This window comes from Coptis chinensis, chromosome 3 (genome assembly GCF_015680905.1).
Source record: "Coptis chinensis isolate HL-2020 chromosome 3, ASM1568090v1, whole genome shotgun sequence".
NCBI classification, from domain to species: Eukaryota; Viridiplantae; Streptophyta; class Magnoliopsida; order Ranunculales; family Ranunculaceae; genus Coptis; species Coptis chinensis.
The window spans coordinates 66,393,689-66,418,371 of NC_141458.1; the positions used below are offsets into that span (position 1 = coordinate 66,393,689).

At 36.7% G+C, this 24,683-nt stretch overlaps 2 protein-coding genes across 2 annotated transcripts; one reads left to right on the top strand and one right to left on the bottom strand.

Annotated features, from left to right (window-relative positions):
* Window positions 1–11,811: 11,811 nt before the first annotated feature.
* LOC147510462 (uncharacterized) lies at window positions 11,812–13,010 on the bottom strand. The gene is made up of 2 exons (XM_086598142.1): window positions 12,441–13,010; window positions 11,812–12,339 (listed from the first exon to the last, which is right to left on the bottom strand). The coding sequence occupies exons 1-2, from the start codon at window positions 13,008–13,010 to the stop codon at window positions 11,812–11,814; spliced, it is 1,098 nt and encodes a 365-aa protein (XP_086454268.1).
* Window positions 13,011–17,276: 4,266 nt separating this feature from the next.
* Window positions 17,277–18,565, top strand: LOC147510463 (uncharacterized). Its single transcript, XM_086598143.1, has 4 exons — window positions 17,277–17,671; window positions 17,799–17,954; window positions 18,209–18,403; window positions 18,475–18,565. The coding sequence occupies exons 1-4, from the start codon at window positions 17,277–17,279 to the stop codon at window positions 18,563–18,565; spliced, it is 837 nt and encodes a 278-aa protein (XP_086454269.1).
* The last annotated feature ends 6,118 nt before the right edge of the window (window positions 18,566–24,683 follow it).

Consider the following 24,683-nt stretch of genomic DNA (forward strand, 5'->3'; position numbering starts at 1 on the left):
TTCAAAAGAATTAATTCTTGTTTCCCCCGCTAGTGAGATGTCTAGATATCTGAGATTAATTAAAGAAACAGGCCTTTGTTACTAAGTAGTTGTAGTATAAATGAAGTTTGTGAGTATCTTCTCTGGAAAACTCTCACGAGGCTATAACTCATCCACTAGGGAATTCCTAGTGGTTCAAGGCCTTATTGCATACGATCAATGCAACCGCACTCTGCGAAATGAGACTTAGCTTAGGACAACACATTTTTTGGCCACTTATCATTTTAATGTCTCTTATTTTCTTGAGGACAAGCAAAGTGTTGTTTAGGGGTGGTGTGATAAGCACCCAAAACTGTAATATTAAACCCCGAGAGACATATCATTTTGGTCAATTATGTGTTTAATAATCATGTAATAATTATATTTTCATACTTTTGCAGGTTTCCACATTTAACGTGAATATAATGATAAAACATGCATCAAAGTACGGGAATACTGGAATATTTGAAGTTTTCCACTCAACCCCAGTGAAGCCCAACAAAGCCAGACTAGAGCCGAAGTTTCCAAAGGAACAAAACCAGTGCAGAATGGGTCCACACGTAAAGAAGCAGCAAACATCCAAAGCTCACATCTTATAAATCTGGATGCCGACGTTGGCTAGTGAAATTCCAGAGCGACCAGGGCGACGAACTCTACGCAAAGACAGAAAGTTGTAAAAATGCCAAAATCGGCGCCGCCACTGGACACACTAAGTGGACCCACTCTGCGGGCCCAAAAGGCATGACGAGTCAGCATATGCAGGTGGCAAGTGATGGTCACAATTTTGTGCCACCTTGCAATAGGAGAAGACACGTACCAATTCAAAGTTTGAATTGAATTGGGCTAAAAGACAAAACCAAACATTAAATTTGGTTTGATATGGAGCAAGAAGACAAAAACTAAAGAAAACAAGTTCGAGACAAAACTTTGTATTCCAAAGTTTTGAATGTCTCAAATTAACAAAAAGACAAAACCAATTTAAAGGCTTCACGAGGGTCTCCAGCCTATAGTTATGAGGTGGGGGGGGGGGGTGTCTTCAATATTCCTCTTTAAGCATTTTATGCTTTAGCATTTGTTCATTAGTTTGTTAAGCTTAAGTTATCATCTGTAGTTTCATTCCAGCACTTTACATTCCGTCATTTTCTCTTCCAGCAATTTCAATACTGTAAGTTATTTTTTCTTAATTAAAGTCATTTCTTTTCAAGTTTAATTATTGTCCTGCATTTACTTATTTATTGTATACAACAAGTTTAATAATTCCTCCAATAACCATGAGCTAATCCCCGCTCGGGAGGGTTATTTGCTTCGTGTGAGAATCCGGATTGAGTCTTTAATATTCTAGAATCAGTGCTTAGGAATTAGGTGTAGATTAGACATCCGATCCCAAAATGACTGAGACTGTATAAATTTGGAGTGATGATGCTCCAGAACAATCTCGCGAGAGACCCAAAATGTCTCACGCGCGACTCTCTGGTGTCAGACAGCTCTCCAATTTGTCCGGCTGATGTAGAATCGAACCAGGAGTTGAAATGATATTCCAGAGATGAAATATTTGTTCAACTCCTTATACTAGTGCGATGCGACTCAAAGATGTGGGCATTTCGCTAGGGATCAATACTCAACGTCGTCTCGAGTTTGTCTATGAACTCGAGACGAATTAGAGCTGTAGTGATGTGGTAATATAAATTGTTAAAAAATAATTATTGCATGAGTATGATTAACCCTCTCCCTGTTTCTCTATCTTTGTTTATTTACATCGAAATCACCGTTAGTAATTTACATTATTTACATTACCGTTAATTTAATTAAACCAACTAAAAAACCTAAAATCCTACTCACCAAAAGTTGTAATTCCAGTTTTACACCTTGCCGAGCCCTAAGGTTTGGACGATCCCTTACTCGACCTATCCTACCAAACCCACGTGAGTAAGGTAACTTGACTAAACAAACGACATTTACGGACTTGGACTTTGGACTTGGGTCTTCAGACTTTGGACTGTGGACCTCGGACTTAAGAATAAAACCAAAAAGGTGAAAATCAGCGTTTTATCAGAGTGCTCACAAGTTCAACTGGCCACCTGGACAACTCACAAGTTTAGTTAGACATCTAGACGGCTCACAGGTTCAGTTGACCAATCTTATCCAGTGAGAGTTCTTGTGCTCTAAGAACTCTTACTTTTTTTCTACATCTATACATATCACTTCTCTTTTACAAAGAAATACGACCATGAAGACTTGATTCCAGTAAACACTCTGGATACGTACGTAGGCAGCCATTGACATGGTTCAGCCTCTCCTCCACCACAAGCAATACCCCTTACAACTTCATTAGTGTGTTTAGGTGATTTATTGCCCAAACAATTATATTTATTCTAAAAAAATGGAAAGGGGGAGGCAAAAACAATTCTTTTGGGCTTTCGTTTTCCACTTTTGAAATTGGGGCATGATTTTTTTTTAACCATCATCTTTCAAAAGTTATAATTGATAGTAGAACCCTTTTGGGTTTTCCACCTAAAGCCTAGTATTTTCTTGAGCCGACCATGTTTGTAATCTTTTGATCTTATCATAAATAATATCAGTAGTTTTTATCGAAATTGAGAATAAAAAAAAAGAAATTGTTCCTGATAAAATGATTGATCGAGTTTATTGAAGCTAATTTTGAAAAGGGTGATGATGTATTATATTGAAGGGTTTTTTAGACTTTGGTCCTAACCATAGTTGGTTTATTATGGTTTGGTCCAGAAAAGGTTGAATATTAGGGTTTAGTCCTAGTTTTGGTTTTTGACCGACAGTCAACTGAGTTGACTGTGATCAATCAACTTGTATTTTCGAAATGGCAATAATACCCTCGCGTGCAATATCACGTGCTTCTATTTTATCAAATTTATTTGACATGTGTCGGCATCTGACTTCGACTTTCGATGTGGTTGTCAGATCTTAAATTTGCGCATCTCGAGAATACAGGTGATTTTTTTTTTGGATGTGAAATAAGGAGCTCGAGAATACAGACAGGTGAAATAAGGAGGGAAATGATCACTCACTCTCTCTCTCGACTTCTCTCACATAAACCCTAGCTCTCATTTGTGAAAACACCAAGTTTAACACTCACATACAAACCCAAACAACGAAACCAGCTCCCCTCTTCTTCTCTAACCACGAAATGTGAAGAACTTCCATTGGAGTTGGTGATTGTGTTTTTTTTAATGATTTTCATCAAGTGTACTTGTTGATCGTCGTTGTTTTCTGGTTTTGAAGTTGTTGTGAGGTCATAATCGTTGATTTGAGGTCATCATCATCTGCTGTCGTCATAAAATTGAAGGTTGTTGCTTAAAGGTTAGTTTTTTATGTTAATCTTAGTAAAAATATAATTTTTATATAAAGTTGTATGATAAACATGAAAGTGTTAGCTTGATCTGTTGGAAAAATGGTGGTTTTCTCGTATGTTTCTTATATTGTTATTGTTAATTTTCAGTAAAGCGTGAATTAAAATGGTGGTTTATTGTATTGCATGGTGCATGGCTTAGTCTGTTGCCATACACTTTAGAAAACATGGACTAAAACCTAATTTTTAACTATTCAATTGGACTATGATTATATTAGGAAGTAATAACATGCACTTAACTCTATATATGGACATGTGCAATTTTGGGTCTTTCCTTCTGTTGTCTGAGAGTCTGATCCTTTGCTAGGAAGTAATAACATTTGGGATATGTTGTAAATGTTTGAAATTAGGAAGTAATAACATTTGGGATATGTTGTAAATGTTTGGGCCCCTAAATGTTTGAAATTATATGCATTTGAATTATCTATATCTGCAAGTTTGTATTTGTCTTGCATTAAATTGATTGAATGTAATTGTGAGAAGGGTCCCCTTGTTTGAATTGTTTCTTATTAACTGATTTATCCTATATGTTGTTTGTTTGTATGTTTGTGGAGTGTGGACAGAGGAAGAATGGCCAATCCTTTGCTAGGTGTAAAGGAATTTGTGATACATTATGGTGGTAAGTGGGGGAGAACTATTCCTGGGAAGATAAAAGCTAGTCAATACAAGGGTGGTAAGAGAGAGTGTGTGAAATATGATGGGGATGAGATATTTCTGCTAGATTTGCAAAAACTGGTTGGTGAAGGAGTTAAGTTTGAGATTGCAAGTTTGATTGAAGGGAAGTTATGTAGCACAACAGAAGACAAACGTCTGATGGATATGTGGGGTAAGCTTACACTTAAACAATACCACCTGATAGGAATTTAGTCGGTCTAATTAAATAGACTAATCTAATCTTAGTTAAACCGCAAGCGCACAACTATCGTTGAAAATAGTTGCGGCAAACAGGTCGATCCCACAGGGATTGCTATTTAGGGACAATTGAATACTAAAATATTACTTATCCTAATTCGAACAATGTTGTTTTAGAGAAAGTTGGAATTAACTACTCACTAAACTATTTAAACTACAAAAACTATAACTTAAATAATTGGGTTTTATCAAATAGGAAGAGATTTCTAGGACTATTGAATCCACCGTAGACTTCTGTTTATATTTCTAAGAGTAATTTTAATGTTCCAGATTTAATACGAGTAGCACGAGGGAAAGGTAACCCTTACTTTCTCGATGATATGATCGTGATAATCTTAACTAAACATGTATCTTCTAAAGTTTCGGCACTACAGATCAAACTCAAAATATTACTCGTCTTTTTACGGCACGAATAATATCTAAATTTGACGTCAACAGTTAAAATAGGCTTAACTAATAGCAACGAATATCGAACTATAAAGCATGCGTGACATACTATATGAAAGATATAAGCTAGCTATCAATACATGAAACTAGAAGAATATAGCAATTTAAACTAACTGGAAATCATCGAAATTAATCCTAAAAAAATACAAACATTAGCCTAAGGTTTCATCTGCCCTAGACTTGGAGTTCAGCTATACATAACAATATCAACTTTGGGAAAACGAAATTAAAAGAAGAGATAATCATCGCAAAACCGTAGTCCAGCAGTGGTGTCGTCTTCTCCCAATTCGGTTTGCCCAAGCTTCAATTCCGCCGACGCTAACTCGAGTTTCTCCTCCCCCAAGATCTGATTTTCTGGATATTTTGGAGCGCCCTTCTCTTTGTTTCCCCTTGTATATATAAAGGTTTGGTTAGGGCAGTGTTTGATTTCGAATGGAATTCGAAGTCGGTCGCAAGAGTTTCAGTTTCGATCCATTCGGAGAATAACTAGTTGCTGTCTGATTGAGATTATGTTTTCGTAAGAATCATAGTCGGTGATCGGGTGGGATTGGATGTATGGATTGCTAGATAGATGGTTTGGTTTCATTCGGTATTCCATTTCCATCACCGGAATTATCGGGATGTTTTATTCTCTATTCGGTACTCCTGTTCGTGAGAAATGGGAGAGAAATATAACTGTTGCTACGGTGCATCTCAGGTGGACTTGAACTGGTACAACCATTAGTTACTAACTGGTTTGGTCCAGTCTTTATGTCTCGGTTCTTGTCTTTAACCCACTTGGTATTTAGCTAATGGGCCAACTCTTAGGCCCATATTCCACAAACAGATCCTTGGCGTGGCTCATTAACTATTTGATGGAAAGCAAGCCTCACAATTTTAACTTCGATCAACTTCCCGTCCTTTTTAGCACTTTCCCGTAATCAAGTCGATTTATGCAAAAACCATAAAACACGCTAATCAATCGAAAAATATATAAGATAAATAGACTAACTCATACAGATTTGGGTATAAATATGGAACAATTAGACGCTTATCAAATACCCCCAAACCTATATTTTGCTAGTCCTCGAGCAAAACTAAAATTAAACTAATAAGAAAAACAAAAATCCTAACTCACTTCCCCTAGTGGACGAGTTTAGTCTCGTGAGGGTTTTCAGAAACGGTACCCACAAACATTAACATGGTATAACCAATGGTGATATAATTTTCTCAGAGATAAAAGAACTTTGTCGCCCACTAATAAACAAGGTCAAAAATCATCAATCACCACAATTTACGTCATTATCACCAAGACACATCACTACTTCCAAAGATAGAAATCATTTATTATTGTGCCAAACCAAAGCGTGTGTGTGTTTAGCCAAACTAATACAAGCTCATATCCAAGTAACGGAATTCCTAACTTACTATCCAAAGAATATATCAACCTTAATCCTCACCATCCATACACTCACAAGAAAGTCTCTCTCTTAGATAAGTTTTAATTTTACCTCTGTATGCAGGGAAATTAGTAAAATATTAGAACATCCCACATACTTAGCCAAAAAGACGGACATATGAAATTTCAAAAACAAATTAGTCTCATGAAAAGAATATCAATCACATGTGAAGTGTCGGGTCCTTCACTTTAGCATCCTCTCACCTATTCTACACTTCATATCATACTTTTGTGATAAGTCTGGGTATTAAGACGGGGCTTAGGATAGGTTGACAAGAAAATGGTAAAAAGGAATCAAAAATTTCTGAGAATAAACTAAAGACCATCTTGTACTTGACCTTCATGGAAAATTTCTTCACTTTGTAGATCACATTACTTGACTTTCTCACTACTTCTGCTCAATGATTTCTCTTTCTTTTTCTTTTTCTTATATATATATATTTTCTTTCTTTTCTATTGAATCACTTTGAGCAAAAGGAATGATTTTCTTCATTTGATTTTGGTAAATTTTTCCTTCAGAATCTTCTTCTTCTAGCTTTCTCTTTAGTCCTTTAGAAATCCTCAGAAATATGGGTAAGGCTAATAATATGGATTTACACTCCTTATTTGGAGTTGGGTTAAGGATAGTTGGTTTGACAAGAAAAGACTTAATATATAAAGCTCAAAAGGGTTAACATGATGATCCTACTAGGTGGTATAAATAAAGGCTAATTGGTTCACTACTTGACTTATCAGTATGATATTCCGCTTCGAATAGACTACAAGACCTAATGGCTATCTCCCCAGTTGATGTCACTTTGTGATTGACCAAAATAAGAAAAAAAATGAGACCATACAACGAATTTAAGCATAGAAGAATGATTGAGTCAACTTGGACTCTGAATTTACGTAAAAACTCTCCAAGAAATTCAAAGGCTCAAGTCTCACGGGTTAAGTCTCTATATTCCTCTTCTAGTTCACTAGGAGATTAAATTACTCTTCAATTTGACGTGTATCAGGTGGCTAATAGTACAAATTTCACTTTGGCTTAGACTTTCATCAATAAAATCTATTTCTAGAGGTAGAAAATAGTCTAAGCAACAACAACTTCAAAAGTGACTCTTAACTTCATAGATTCCTTGAAAATCAGTGGCTTTAGAAATCAATTTTATTTTTATTTTATTTTTTTAATTTCTCATCATAGAAAATCACCATTAATCATACCATCTTGGACATATTTATTTTTTGCTAAACAAACATTTTGTTCCCACCCCCAAACTTATTATAAACATTGTCCCCAATGTTAAAATAGATGCGTAATTTAAAAGATAACAACATGGACAAGTAAAAGTATATAAGGAAAGAGGTTACCAAGAGCTTCCGAAAACGAAAAATAATATCTTTGAGTCACCTGTAGAAATTAGTACCTCACAAAAGATATAACAATGATAATATAAAAGAGGACCAAGTTACTACAATGACTAAAATGTGTCACGTGTCTCATCCCATAGAGTTACACGTCTCCAAAAAGGCAGAGAAAAGGTGCTAGAGTGGAATGCATGATACACGTGCACAAAAGACTCAACAAAAATAAAAACATGGGTTGCCTCCCATAAGCGCTACAGTTAACGTCTCTAGCCGACGAATGCTTCGCACACCCAATTCTTAGATTAGCACTTTATCTACCAACGAAACATAAAATGAATGCCCCAAAATTCAAAAAAATTCGACAAAGTCTCCTCTGTATTTTCGACATTTCATAAATATAAAACCTGTCATAACCTGAAAATCACAATAATATGTTTCTCATTGGTTAACCCAAATGGAGACTAAGGGCTAGAATGAAGTATTTGGGAACAATGTGAAGTGACTCTTACAAAATAAAAACAAAATCTAAACTACTAAAATACAACAAGCATACTCATTCAGTCATGATAAATAGGATCAATAAGATCCACCTCTTCCACATCCTTATTAGCAAAACCATCAAGATATGGTTTCAAGCGTTCACCATTAATCTTAAACACACGACCACCCGTAGGATCCTCTATCTCAACAGCACCATAAGGAAAAACAGTTTTAACAATGAAAAGGACCAGTCCACCTAGAACGTAACTTACCAGGAAAAAGATGCAAACGAGAATTATATAGCAAAACTTTTTGATTAGGTTCAAAAGACTTGCGAAGAATAGATTTATCATGAAAAATCTTAGTCCGCTCTTTGTAAATTTTGGCATTCTCATATGCCTCATTCCTTAACTCAGCTAACTCATTCAATTGGAGCTTACGTTGTGAACCTGCTATACGCATGTCAAAGTTAAAAGTTTTAATGGCCCAAAAAGCACGATGTTCTAATTCCACAGGCAAATGACATGCCTTCCCAAACACAAGCCTATAAGGAGACATACCAATGGGAGTCTTATAAGCAGTCCTATAAGCCCAAAGGGAATCATTAAGACGTTGAGACCAATCCTTACGGTCAGGTCGTACCGTCTTTTCTAAAATCCGTTTAATTTCCCTATTAGATACTTCAACTTGGCCACTAGTTTGGGGATGGTATGGGGTAGCAAGTTTATGAGTAATAGAGTACTTTTTCATTAAAGATTCAAACACACGATTTGTAAAATGAGTACCATTATCACTTATAATTGCACGAGGAGTACCAAAATGAGAAAATATATTATATTTCAAAAAGTTAACTACAACCTTGTGATCATTCATTTTACATGGCACCGCCTCAACCCATTTAGAAACATAATCTACCGCGACGAGGATATAAAGATAACCAAAGGAAGGAGGAAAAAGACCCATGAAGTCTATACCCCACACATCAAAAAGCTCAACAACCAAAATAGGGGAAAGAGGCATCATGTTCCTATAGGAAATATTACCCATACGCTGGCATCGATCACATCCTAAACAAAACTCATGTGCATCTCTAAAGAGAGTAGGCCAATAAAAACCACACTGCAAAACCTTAGCAGCCATCTTCTTAGGACCAAAGTGACCACCACATGCATGGTCATGGCAAAAGGAGAGAATACTACGAAACTCACTCTCAGGAACACATCTCCTAACAATCTGATCAGGGCATGACTTAAACAAGTATGGGTCATCCCGGAAAAATACTTAACCTCGGAAGAAACTTAGATTTATCTTGTTTTCTCCAATGAGAAGGAAACCGACCTATAACAAGATAATTAACAATATCTGCATACCAAGGCAACTAGGAGACAATAAAAGTTGCTCATCGGGGGAAGGATTCATTAAAAGGCAAAAGACTAGTAGAAGACTCTACTATAAGCCTAGACAAATGGTCAACGACCAATGCGTTCTCAGACCTTTTTATCCCTAATCTCAATGTCAAACTCTTGTAATAAGAGGACCCAACGAATAAGACGCTTTAGCATCCTTTTTAGAAAGAAGATACTTCAAAGCCGAATGATCGATAAAACACGACAACCTTAGACCCTATGAGATAAGACCTAAACTTGTCTAAAGCAAACACAACAGCTAACAATTCCTTCTCGGTTGTAGTGTAATTCATTTTGGCATCATTAAGAGTTTGACTCGCATAATAAATTACATGGGGCAACTTATCAAACCGTTAACCTAAAACAGCCCCAATAGCATAGTCCGACGCATCACACATTAACTCAAAAGGCACACTCCAATCAGGTGGTTGTATGATAAGAGCGGTAGTTAATAAATGCTTAAGCTTCTCAAAAGCTTTCAAACAATCATCATCAAAGACAAAATCGACATCCTTACCAAGTAAATTGCATAAGGGACGAGAAATCTTGCTAAAGTCCTTAATGAATCGCCTATAAAATCCAGCATGACCTAAAAAAGACCTAATATCTTTCACAGTCTTAGGTGGTGGAAGACTAGAAATGACATCAATCTTAGCCTTATCGACCTCAATTCCTTTAGTAGAAACAATATGGTCAAGAACAATACCCTGTTAAACCATAAAATGACACTTCTCCCAATTCAACACAAGATTCTTCTCCTTGCACCTAATTAACACTAATTCCAAATGGTGCAAACCCTCATCAAAAGAATCACCAAATACGGAGAAATCATCCATAAACACCTCAAGAAACCTTTCTACCATGTCAAAAAAAATGCTAAGCATGCATCTCTGGAAGGTACCGGGTGCATTACATAACCCAAATGGCATACGACGGTAGGCAAAAGTTCCAAAAGGACAAGTAAATGTAGTATTTTCTTGATCATCAGGTGTAATACATATTTGGTAATAACCGGAATAACCATCGAGAAAGCAATAATACTTATGACCGGCTAACCGTTCAAGCATCTGATCAATAAAAGGAAGAGGAAAGTGATATTTCCTAGTGGCTAGATTCAACTTACGATAGTCAATGCAAAAACGCCACCCAGTAGTCATACGGGTAGGAACTAACTTCGCCATTCGCATTCTTAACTACCGTAATACCAGACTTCTTAGGGACAACCTGAACCGGACTCACCCATTGACTATTAGAGATGGGATAAATGATACCCTCATCTAACAACTTGAGAACCTCGACTCTCACTACCTCTCTCATGTTTGGATTAAGGCGTCTCTGGAATTCACGGGTTGGTTTAGCATTCTCCTCTAGATGAATATGATGCATACAATCAGTGGGGATTATCCCGTTAATATCAGCAATAGTCCACCCTAAAGCTATCTTATGGTCTCTATGAACCCTAAGCAATTTACTCTCTTGTTCACTATCAAGATTAGAAGCAATAATAACAGGCAAGGTCTCATCAAGCCCCAAAAAGACATACTTAAGAGTATCAGGTAATGGTTTCAACTCAAGCTTAGGAGGACTCTCTATGGAAGGAAATGGTTTAGACTCAGAAGGGGAAAGAGGTTCTACCTTGGTTTTCCACTTATTAGTATCTAAGATTGAGGTGGCATCCAACAAAGCATTTACTTCACAAATAGAATTATCCACATCAAAATCACCACCAAAATGAGTTAAACAAGACTCAAGAGGGTCATCAGAATAACTTTCCAAGAAAGTCTTGTGAACCACACTGTCAATAAGATTAATATCCCAAAGATCATCAGGTTCAGGAGGTTGTTGACTCACATTAAACACATTAAGTTCTATAGTCATATTACCAAAAAGAAAGTTTCAACACTCCATTCTGACGGTTAATGATAGCATTAGATGTGGCCAAAATGAACGGTAACCTAAGATGGCGGAATATGGTGTTTAAGATCTTGAATAGGTTGTGTTCCTAGAACAATAAAATCAACTGGGAAATAAAATTTATCAACCTGAATCAAAACATCTTCAACAATACCACGTGGAACCCTGACAGACCTATCCGCCAGTTGAAGTGTAATCGGCATAGGTTTCAATTTACCAAGACCAAGCTGTAAATAAACTGAATAAGGTAACAAATTAACACTAGCCCCCAAATCAAGTAATGCCTTCTCAATCATATGATCACCTATAACACAGGATATAGTAGGGCATCATGGATCTCTAAACTTAGGTGGAGTGCGGTTTTGAATAATCGAGCTCACTTGCTCAGTAAGGAAAGCTTTCTTATGCACGTTCAACTTAAGTTTTTGCGTACACATATCCTTAAGAAACTTGGCATAAGAAGGAATTTATTTTATAGCATCAAGTAACGGAATATTAATATGAACTTGCTTAAACATCTCCATTATCTCATTAAAAGTATTTCCTTTCTTAGCCTGAACTAACCTCTCAGGAAAAGGGGCTTTTGGTATATAAGATGGTACATGACTAGACTTGAAAGACGTAAGAGGCTCTAAGCACTTCTTAGAAGCATCACGACTATTCGAACCACTTACATCACTCTTCTCGCCCTCACACTCTATAGGATCAGATCTGACCTCAACATCCCTAGGTATCTCAACCCTATTATCAATATGTTTACCACTTCTAAGAATAGTAATAGACTTGGCTTGCTCCTGGTGGTGCTCTTGGCTCAAGTTAGAGCCTATTTCGTCTTCATCCTTTGGATTAGCCACTGGTTGACTAGGAAACCTACCCTTGTCCCTTTCATTCAAAGTATTAGCAATTTGACCTATGGTGACTTCAATCTTCCTAATGGCTTGAGCATTATCTTGAGTAGCAGTTTGACTGGCCTGCATAAACTGTTGGGTTGTTTCCTGGAATTTCATGGTGTTTTGTGATAATTAAGCAATGGCTTCTTCTATAGGTGAAAGTTTAGGTGGTTGAGGTTCATCTTGTAGTCTTGGGTTTGAGTTACCCACGGGCCTCCCCGAAGATGTATACCCTTAGACCAAGAAGACAAATTGGGGTGGTTACGCCACCCTGGATTATATGTGTTAGAAAAAGGATTATTGCCTAGTTTTTGGTATGAATTAAAAGCATTGACTTGTGCAGTTATGCTAGGGCAATTATCTATAACGTGATCAAGACTATCACACAAAACACAACTAGGGGCCTCGATATTGTTAACCGAAGCTGGAGACTTTGTCTCTTTTTCTAGCTCGAGGACTTCAACTCTTCTAATTAAAGTGGTCATCTTAGCGTTCATGTCAAATTCCTTGTCAACGTGGAACAAACCATTCTGTGTAGTGTTACTAGCCACCTTCTTAGGCTCACGGCTAGTTTCCCATTGCTGGACCTTTTCAGAGACTTCTTCTAAAAAGGTCCATGCTTCATCTACAGTCTTCTCACAGAAATCTCCAGTACTCATGGTCTCAATCATAGCCTTAGAATTAAAATCAAGACCCTCATAGAGAATCTGGACTATCCTACCTTTCTCTAGGCCATGGTTAGGACACTGCAAGAGCATGTCCTTAAATCTCTCCATACACTTCCATAATGACTCTCCATCATTTTGGCAAAACGATGATAGACTTTTTCTAAAAGCAGTCGCCTTATGATTAGGGAAAAAGTTTTTTAAAAACACAACTTATAACTTTTCCCAACCCGTTATGGAATTCGATGGAAGAGTGTGAAACCAACTCTTCGCTTTCTCCTTAAGAGAAAATGGGAATAGTTTCAACTTTATAGCCTCATCGCTAAACTGTTGAAGTTTAACAGTCCCACAAATATCTTCAAATTCCTTTACATGAAGATATGGATCTTCCTCATCAGTCCCCCTAAACTTAGGAAGTAGCCCAAGCAAATTGGGCTTTAACTCAAAGTGATTAGCATTGGTCGGCGGGGGAACGATGCAAGAAGGTCGAGTCGTCCTAGTAAGATATATGAATTCCTTAATGAACCTAGGTACTTGGGCAACAACATCATTATTATTGTCAGCCATGTCAGCAAAAATTGGTGTATTGCCGACAAAGGTTATGGGTATCTCTAACTCGGCGAGATTTCTAATCTTCCTATGGAGTGTCCGTTCAATTTCTGAATCAAATGGTGCTAACTCTGGATTATCGGATTGAGTCTCAATCATAAACCACTTCTAAAACCTAAGACTCTAATAAATGATGCAAATGATGCTCACACAAACAATACCAAACAAATATTTCAACCTAGATTGAATTTTAAATATTGTTTAATATAATTGCTCCTAAACCCAAATAACACGATTCCCAGTTCTTGTGCAAAAGCACCGTCACTCGATCCACGTGTAAAAAGGGTTTTCCTAGTGAGCGTGCTAAAACATGTCCTAATGCAAGATGTCTAAGGATGGTCAATATGATTTAACCTTCCTAAATGCAAGAAATAATAAAACAAACAAAACACATGAAACAAACAAAATTCAACCCACAAAGGAAAGAGATGTACCTCCGGTGTGAGCCTTCGAGGGCTACTTGCGACGTCGGGTGACGACAAGCAAGCAACTTCACAAAGTCCACAACAAAATCACGACTATCAACCTTGTAAGAAGAAATCTTTGCTTATTGCAAAAATCAAAATTAGACATGAAAACTAAGAAATAATAAAACTACGACTAAATTTAAACTACGAATCACGATAAATAAAACTTTAAAACTCAATTGTACCACTACAATCCCCGGCAGCGGCGCCAAAAACTTGGTAGGAAATTAGTCGGTCTAATTAAATAGACTAATCTAATCCTAGTTAAACCGCAGTTTACGACTATCGTTGAAAATAGTTTGCGCGCAAGCGAATTCGATCCCACGGGGGATTGCTATTTAGGGACAATTGAATACTAAAATATTACTTATCCTAATTCGAACAATGTTGTTTTAGAGAAAGTTGGAATTAACTACTCACTAAACTATTTAAACTACAAAAACTATAACTTAAATAATTGGGTTTTATCAAATGGGAAGAGAATTCTAGGACTATTGAATCCACCGTAGACTTCTGTTTATATTTCTAAGAGTAATTTTAATGTTCCGGTTTAATCTGAGTAGCGAGGGAAAGGTAACCCTTACTTTCTCGATGATATGATCGTGATAATCTTAACTAAACATGTATCTTCTAAAGTTTCGGCACTACAGATCAAACTCAAAATATTACTCGTCTTTTTACGGCACGAATAATATCTAAATTTGACGTCAACAATTAAAACAGGCTTAACTAATAGCAACAAATATCGAACTATAAAGCATGCATGACATACTATATGAAAGATATAAGCTAGCTATCAATACATGAAACTAGAAGAATATAGCAATTTAAACTAACTGGAAATCATCGAAATTAATCCCAAAAAAATACAAACATTAGCCTAAGGTTTCATCTGCCCTAGACTTGGAGTTCAGCTATACATAACAATATCACTGAAGGGAAAAACGAAATTAAAAGAAGAGATAATCATCGCAAAACCGTAGTCCAGCAGTGGTGTCGTCTTCTCCCAATTCGGTTTGCCCAAGCTTCAATTCCGCCGATGCTAACTCGAGTTTCTCCTCCCCCAAGATCTGATTTTCTGGATATTCTGGAACGCCCTTCTCTTTGTTTCCCCTTGTATATATAGAGGTTTGGTTAGGGCAGTGTTTGATTTCGAATGGAATTCGAAGTCGGTCGTAAGAGTTTCGGTTTCGATCCATTCGGAGAATAACTAGTTGCTGTCTTATTGAGATTCTGTTTTCGTAAGAATCATAGTCGGTGATCGGGTGGGATTGGATGTATGGATTGCTAGACAGATGGTTTGGTTTTATTCGGTATTCCATTTCCATCACCGGAATTATCGGGATGTTTTATTCTCTATTCGGTACTCCTGTTCGTGAGAAATAGGAGAGAAATATAAGTGTTGCTACGGTGCATCTCAGGTGGACTTTAACTGGTACAACCATTAGTTACTAACTGGTTTGGTCCAGTCTTTATGTCTCAGTTCTTGTCTTTAATCCACTTGGTATTTAACTAATGGGCCAACTCTTGGGGCCCATATTCCACAAACAGATCCTTGGCGTGGCGCATTAACTATTTGATGGAAAGCAAGCCTCACAATTTTAACTTCGATCAACTTCCCGTCCTTTTTAGCACTTTCCCGTAATCAAGTCGATTTCTTCAAAAACCATAAAACACACTAATCAATCGAAAAATATATAAGATAAATAGACTAACTCATACAGATTTGGGTATAAATATGTAACAATTAGACGCTTATCACCACCTATTTGTCCTCCCACCTCCACCAACTGCTCATAACTCTCCCCCACCACTTGACTCCAACATCACTGCTCATAACTTTCCCCCACCACTTGACTCCAGCATCACTACTCATTACTCTCCCCCACCACTTGACTCCACCCTAACACAACTGCCCATAACACCCAAGAAACCTTTACAAGTCACTGAAAGTGTTAGAAGATCACCTAGATTCAGTCCAGTTCCCATTGAAGTTCCTACTCAAAAACCTAAACTAGTTCCCACTCAAAAACCTAATACAGTTCCCACTCAAAAACCTAAACCAATTCCCACTCAAAAACCTAATCCAGTTCCCACTCAAAAACCGAAACTAATGACACCTATAAGAAAGTCGAACAGGCTTAACATACTGAAAACTAAACCACTTGTAGGTCCCAATGGAGAGCCATTGGTCTTTGACATTTCTGATGATGAAGAAACTGGTGAGCCACAAATAAGAGAGGAGGTGACTAAGAATGTAGTTGAGGGGCACAATGGTGTTTAGTCATCTGGGAATGATGTGCACTTGTCTCAATTAGATCTTGTTGATGATGGTTTCTGTACTCATAATATTAATGAGTTTCTGGAAAAATTGAATGAACCTAATGGTACTCATGTTGAAGTTATTGATGTGTTAGAGGAATTGAATCCTAATGGTAGTCATGGTGAAGTTATTGATATGTTAGAGGATTTGAATCATAATGGTACTCATCTTTGAAAGTGTTGATGTGTTAGAGGATTTGAATAATGATAAAAGTGATACTGAAGAGCCTTTGTATTAGTATGGTCAAACCTTTGGACCAGTATTTGGTACTTGGCTGGATGTAAGGTATGATAGCACTGAAGAAGATAGTGATGAAGAGTATTGTCCTACAGGTAGTGATTACTCTGAGAATGACTTAGATAATGATATTGATCCAATGATGGTTGATGAAGAAGTCCACAATTTAGAAGAAGAATTACAAGGCACTGTTTTGGGAAATTGATGGGAACAACAAATGTTTTCGAGATTGAGGACATGGCTAAGGTTTCTGACCCTGTTGAAGCTTCTAAAAGGTTTGGCACATGTGAGTTGAAGCCTAAAATGACATGGGCAACTGTAGAGGATTGTAGAGAGTTCTTCCAGACAATGGCAATTAAGCACAAGTTTAGTACACAACAAGTAAAAAATGACAGAGAGAGATACATTTTGGCATGCAAAGATCCTAGCTGTGAGTGGACTATAACTGCTACTCTTACCAGAAAAGACATGCACACTTTTGTTCTTCGAAACTATAATGATGAACATACATGTGAAGCTAGTGTGAAGAACAAGTTTACACAGGCTAGAGCACCATGGGTGGCTTAAGCACTTAGAAATAAGATGAGAGAGCATCTAGATTACAGACCTAAGGATATACAAGTAGAGATGTTTTTTCAGTATGGAGTTAGCATATCCTATTGGATTGGTTGGAATGCTAGGACATTGATGCTTTAAGTGATCAATGGCAATTATGAGGAGGGTTATAGACTAGTCCCAGAGATGTGTAGGCAGATTATAAAGTCAAACCCTGGTAGCCTTGCCAAGCATTTTGTGAATGAAAAGAATCAAAGTTTCATTGGTGTTGTTGTTGCATTCAAGTCATCACTTGATGGATGGTTGAATAGGTGTAGACCAATTGTTGATCTGGATGGCTGTTTTCTCAAAGGCAAGTATGGTGGGTGTTGTTTAACTACTATTGGATTGGATGCCATGAATGGGATAGTCCCTCTTTGTTTTTACATATGCAAAGGGGAGAATAGGGATACATGGAGGCAATTCTTATGTGAGATGAAGCCATTTATTGACATGCATAAAGACAAGCTTACCTTCATCAGTGATAGACAAAAAGGACTAATAAGTGTTGTTGATGAGTACTTTCCATATTCAAATCACAGGTAATGCCTAATAAGTGATGTTGTTTTTTGTATATGTATATGTTGTATATGCCTAATAAGCCTTTTTTTTTTGTATATGTTGTTTATTTCAGTCATAATGATAATATGTATATGTTTTTTCTTCCAGGTATTGCTTCAGACATATGTATAAGAACTTCAAAAAGAATTTTGGTGGTGAATTATGGGAGAATCTAGCTTGGGGTGCAGCTAAGGCATACAAGCAACAAGAACTGATAAAGATATTGGGTGTTATCAACAAAACAGACAATAAAGCTTTGGATTGGTTAGACACTGAGCCAAAGAGTTGTTGGGCTATGGCACACTTTGACTAGACATCAAAGTGTGATGAGTTAACCAATAATTTCAGTGAAAGCTTCAATTCCTGGATATTGTGCATCAAAGATAAACCATTAGTCCATTTTATGGATAAGTACAACCTAAATTAGTTGCAAATGGTTTATAATAGAAGGGAATTGTCATTGTCATTGATGCCTGGTGAAGTTGTACCAAATGTGTTGTTCATGATAAAAAAAATAGGGAGTTGAGATACAATTGGTATGAGATAAAGGGTGTATCAGATGTTGAATACTTAGTAATCAACACCAAGACTGGGATTAAGTACAATGTTGATATTGACAAACTTCAATGCTCTTGTATTGAGTGGCAAATGTTAGGAGTGCCTTGTGTACATGTTGTTGCAGTCCTTGGACCAAGGAGGCCCCAGTGGGCAAGGTAATTTACTTCATTGCATATTGTTTTAATGTGTTTTGTTTTTGTTATTAATTAAGTCCATTTTTTTACAGGTATTGCAATCCAAATTTTAGTCTCGAAGCATTCAAAGCAACTTATGCAAATTATCTTTATCCACTTGATAATATTGAGGGCTGGCCATAAATAGTAAGTCCATACTACTTTCATAACTTCCTAACTTGTTTCTAACTTGTCCCTAACTTGTTACTTTCATAACTTCCTAACTTGTCTTAACTTGTTACTTTCATATTGCTTACTCTATACAGGAAAGCCCATCGAGTTGGTTACCTCCTCGAACACACTAGAAAGGGTGGAAGGCCAAAAAATAGAGAATTAGGAGTGAAGATGAACCACTTTTTTTTTTTTTTTGCCAACAAATGTGAATATATTATAAAGATAAATAAAAGGTTACATATTAGAGTTTCTTACTACATGAGGAACAAAATGGCATCTTGCTACACTCTAAGAAAATCTAAAGTATAACTGGTCCTGGTTTTCCAAACTTGTGACAAAAGGTGGTCTATCCACGCTCCATACAAAACCATCCTAGTCTAAAGTGGCTCCATGCTTTGCCGCAACATCCGCGCTGAAGTTGGCTTCCCTCCGGGCATCGCGATATCCTATAGTAAGGTGGCCTTGTAGTAGCCCTCGCCCATCTCGATTTGAGAACCTAAGGAATGTGGCCATTAGAGAAGGCAAGTGCAACCCCATTTGAATATGTTTCTAGCCAAACACGTGTCAAGTTTCTTGCAACTGCACCTTCCTATGAACTACTTGAGACTCATAGAAAATGAGCAAAGTGTGGAACACCTGGTCACAATACCTTAACTTGCGATGCAAGAAAGAAAGGGGTTCATGGCAAGAGAGGGATGGGTAAAGGCCAAGGTAACTCTTCATTGTTAACAAATGAGTATTTAAAGTTAGTAATGGTAGTTAACTAATGAGTAATGATTTAGTTGAAGGTGGACAAGACCATACTGAAGCAGCATCTGAACAACAACCACCAGAGCAACATGCTCCACCTGAAGAAGCCAATAGGAGAGGGAGGAAAAGAAAGAGTGTTCCACTGCAACAAGAACAACAAGTGGAACATGAAGCACCATAAGTAGATAAAGGATGAGTTAGAGCAAGGAGCACAAGGCCAAGAGGAGGAAGAGCACCAGCAGCAGAAGTTGAACCTTAAGTAGCAGCAGCACCAAAAGGAGGAGTTAAGGCAAGGAGCACAAGGCTAAGAGGAGGAAGAGCACCAGCAGCAGAAGTTCAATAGGAAGCAACAACAACACCACCACCACCACAAGATGAAGAATCCAGAGGAGGAAGTAGAAGGCCAAGAGGACCAACACCAGGCACAGGAGTGAGGACAAGGGGTTTATATAGGTTGATGTTTGGAGATGACAATGTACCAACACCTTCAACACCTCTAATGAATTTAAGTTAGAGAGCTGCAGAGCCACTTAGTCAGACACAGTGAAAGCAAATCCAAGACTGAATGTTGTTGTGAAAACAAACTCTTTATCATTTCAGTTTTTAGTTTTACTTACATTTTGGTACTTAAGCTATTGGTCTGGTGTACTTTTGGATTTGTAATGCTATATTTTGGGATTAGATGTACTTTTGGATTTGTAATGCTATTTTGGGATTAGATGTACTTTTGGATTTGTAATGCTATATTTTGGTATAAAATTTGTCAGTTTAATGTCCTCTGCTCTGTTTTGTTTGAAATTTGTCAATGTTATGCTATTTGGAGTACCAACAACAATAATAGATCAGATAACATTGGAACATTAAGCAACAACAACAAGACTGGGACATGGACTCAAATATCTCTGGAAGAATAACAACATTGGAAGAACAACATTAAAAACACTAGATGAACAACAACATTAACATACTTAGCATTAACACCATCATCATTATATCTCAAGAACTCCCAACACTGTTAGAAACAACTTCCTCACATTCATCATCCGCCTGAGCTAATATCTTTTTCATGTGCTCTAAAACATTCATTTGGTCAACTTCATCATTCCCATTAATCATGATAGTGAACTCCTGAATTGTTGCTACATTTTTTGATGAATTTTCCCAATTTTCTTTCTTGCTTGCATTGTTTGCACTATGTTTTCTTGGTTTATCTTCTTTTTTCTTCTTCTTCTTTGCACGACCAACTGCTTCTGATGTCTTCCCTTTGCCCTTTGCCCTATCCATGATTGTATTTCCTTCAGAAGCTGCTTGACGCATTTTAATGAATTATGTTTCTTTTTATAGAACTCTGTTGGTAAGGTATGAAAGGTCACATTATTGGATTGCTTTTATGACTTTGGAAACATGTGAAACCACAGTGCAATGCAATCAATAAATTAAAGGGAACCCTAAATTTAAATTAAAATAAATAAAGGAACATGTGACACCATAGTGCAATGCAAACGTCTGCAACAAAATGTACATGTGACACCATAGTGCAATGCAAACGTCTGCAACAAAATGTAGACAAACTGACATAGTATCCTACTGCCAGACAAGCTTCCTTCAAAATACAAAATGACAAAGACACAACAAACCCTATGGGTACCCCACAACGCAACAACACTCATGCCCACAAACATCACAATTAATGACAAGTGTGACCTCCTTCTCAATAGGCGATAGAAAGTCGGTTGTCGTGATGGTTAGTTGAACCTTATTGAAACATCCAACCCAATCACAGAGCCACAACTCAAGTACTTTGCGGTTTATCTTGGACTTGTGCAAATCCATAGTGCCTCTACAATTTTCCATATTGCATCTCTTTTTCAGGTATGGACACTTACGAGCTGTGTGGTCTTCTTGGTAACATAGCTGACATATCTGTGAAAACCAAGATTATATACAAGTTAGACTTTGATACAATAAATAAGGCCATCTTTTAGGACTTGGTCCCTAATGTTACTTGACAAATTAGAGTTTAGTCCTACTTGTCAACCATTAGAATTTTGAAGGTGGAGAGGTAGGAAAAGTGTACACGTGGCCAACAAAAAGTCTTGTGAGGCTCCCCCCATATTTCCTTCTGAGTGAGATTTGCGAAGATGAAATGGTTTGTTTGATTTCTTGTTTGCCATTTTCAAATTGCAAAGGATGATTGGTTTCTCTTATAAAGAGGATCACCAATGGATCTATTATTTTGGTCGTTGATTTATTTGTCAGTTAGATTTGTGACACGTGGCAAGTCAATTTCAGCGAGATTCCAACGGCAACTTTAGTTATTCACATGATATTGCCGCGAGAGGGTATTATTACCATTTTGAAAATACAAGTTGATTGACCCGCGGTCAACTCGGTTGGGTGGTCAAAACCAAAACTAGGACTAAACCCTAATATTCAACCTTTTCTGGACTAAATCCTAATAAACCAACTATGGTTATGACCAAAGTCTAAATACCCCTATATTTAACTATGCATTATTAATCTACAAGTTGTTTAGTACTTAATGAATGAAGTATGTGCATCATGAGCACGTCAACTGCTTGCACAAAAAGATCCCCCAAATTTCATCACAATTTATTTAGTGAGTAATATTGCCAATTGTAATGTGTTATGTATCTTTTCTAGGTTATGTTTTAGAGAAGTAATTTTTTTAGAGCGCTCTACGATGCCGTAACTAGGATTGGGGGAGGGGATAGTATCACATTACGGGACATTAAATAGGAGATTAATTAGTAGTATATAGTTATATATGGTGAAAGGGAATATATTCATCCTTCATCAAACACCAATCACAGGAAGACATGTGGAAGACAAGTCAGCAACACAATCAGATTGAGCCATCAACACGAGTATAAGAATATTCACAGAAGGCATCTAACTCAGATAATCATGCTACAATCTAGGAAATACGCTCTATACTCAACACTGCTATACTAACAGAAGATATCTCGTTCAGGCCAACCGGACTACAACTCAGGTATTATACATTCTACAATCTACTTTGTTCCACCAATGCCACATCCACCCAACCGACCTAAAGCACCACACATACAAAACACCCTAAACTAAACTCGGAACATTATCCTTCTCTGCACGCATAAAGTATGGATCATGATCCTCCATCAACTGCCACTCCTCCACCATGCTTAAGATAATTGTCACACCCCAAATTTCTAGAAAATTTAAAATAGGAAATTATCCAAGATATAATTATCTCAATCATCACCCTATTTAATCATCTGAAAACCCAGGATGAAATGAAACCCTAATAGCATATTATCAACCACGATATTAAAATATGAGATCAAATTTAAAACCAAAAAGAACAATCCTTCAATCACATTACTAAACTACAAAGAAACTAACCAACTTTATTACATCTGTCTCAAAACAAAACCGTACACTTCAAAAAAACTTAAACCATTAGACTCCAAGAGTAAATCCAAATCATGTGTCCTCATCCACTACACTCCACCATATATGTTTCCATGAACACACCCACGTTGCAAAACAAAGCAAACATGGGTCAACAAATTGAATTTGCTGGTATGAGTAAGACTAAAATAAAAACAATATGTTCAATATTTCAAATAAAGGAATATACTATTACAATCATTTCAACTTGGAAGAATTAGTTCCGTTTTCTCAAAACGGCATGTAGTTTCTTTCCAAGTAAGATTTAAAATTCCAAGAATCTCATATAACAGTACTCATCATTCCTACTTTCCAAAATAACTCACAACATAAATATCACTTACATTCCACTTATTAAATGCACATATAATAACTTAATTAAATATGAGTTTGATACACCTTACATTTAAGCCAACATGTCGTCTTAGGGTAGGATATTTATGTCCCTGTATAAAATATTAATAGATCCTACCCTCCTGCAAAGCAGAGTTAGACATTACAATAAAATGATTTATCTCAAAACAAATTTCCATTCATAATCAAATCTCATTTAAGATATTTAAGTCTAATTGATACAACCCAGTTAGTCCCATATTCGAGAATACCACTTTTCATAATACCTATATCAAAGGTAGTCATTCACATGACATCATTACGTCATAAAGTTTCTACGTGCATAACCATAAATATCATATTATCACAAGTCATTAATATTTTCGTAATAACATATCAAGTTATAGTCATTTTGCAATCACATAAAAGATCACAAGCATTTACTAATATTATTCACAGTCACACTTCACATCCATAGCATCACACAAATTCACATACTTTTAGTTCATTCAATTCCACAATGTATTTTGTTTATTAATCACTTATTTACTGACCTCACCTTTAGTTCCTACTCCAGGATTTGCACTTCACACATTTGCCAAATCACACATACCCGTGTGCCTCTCTCACACCGAGTACCACTACAAGACATATATCCCAAGTGGGGATATCGCCTCTAGGAACATATTTACATCTTGCAAACTCGTAACTTGTGAGTCACAGCCATCTCTGGGCTTTCCATTCACATATTCACAGCCTCTTATGGGCATTCAATATCTCAGGTCATTCATGGCACATTCAATGAATACCTTGGGTCATTCCCGTCATATTCAAGGAATACCCATCATTAACACTAATCGGTCATTCATGGCATATTCAATGAATACCTTGGTCATTCCATCACATTCAAGAAATACCTATCATAACACTACCAGGTCATTCATGGCACATTCAATGAATGCCTTCCTATCATATGACATCTCAAGTCATAATATATCATTACCAAACCTGAGGCGTGGGGAGTTCTAAAGGCGTGGTCGACTCGTTGAAAATATTATTCTCAGCTCACTTATCATTGTACTAGCATTAATCATGCACAACAATTGATCACGTGCAAAAAGTTATTCTCACACATCAATGCAAATCAATCACACATTTAAATATCATTGAACGCAACACGAATGATCATCAATCAAATATAATTCAAACAGCCACAAGCACGTATACAATTAAATACTAACATTATACACATATAGTTATCACAAAAACTAATATATAATATACAATATATTGGCTGCACTTTTACTTTCAAAGCTGCCTACGATCCAAATCTTTCAAGATTGGAATCAAGCTTTAAGTAGTTCTTATCAGCTACATAGTCAAAATCAAAGTCCATCAGTGCCAATATAAATAATTGCATAATACCACGCCAAATCTTTAGCTACCAATATACACTCTATACATACAATATTCATCAAATAATTATGCATGCAACTCTTATTCTAATACATATAATAGAACTCTTTTAGACAAATAAAATAATTACTCCTCC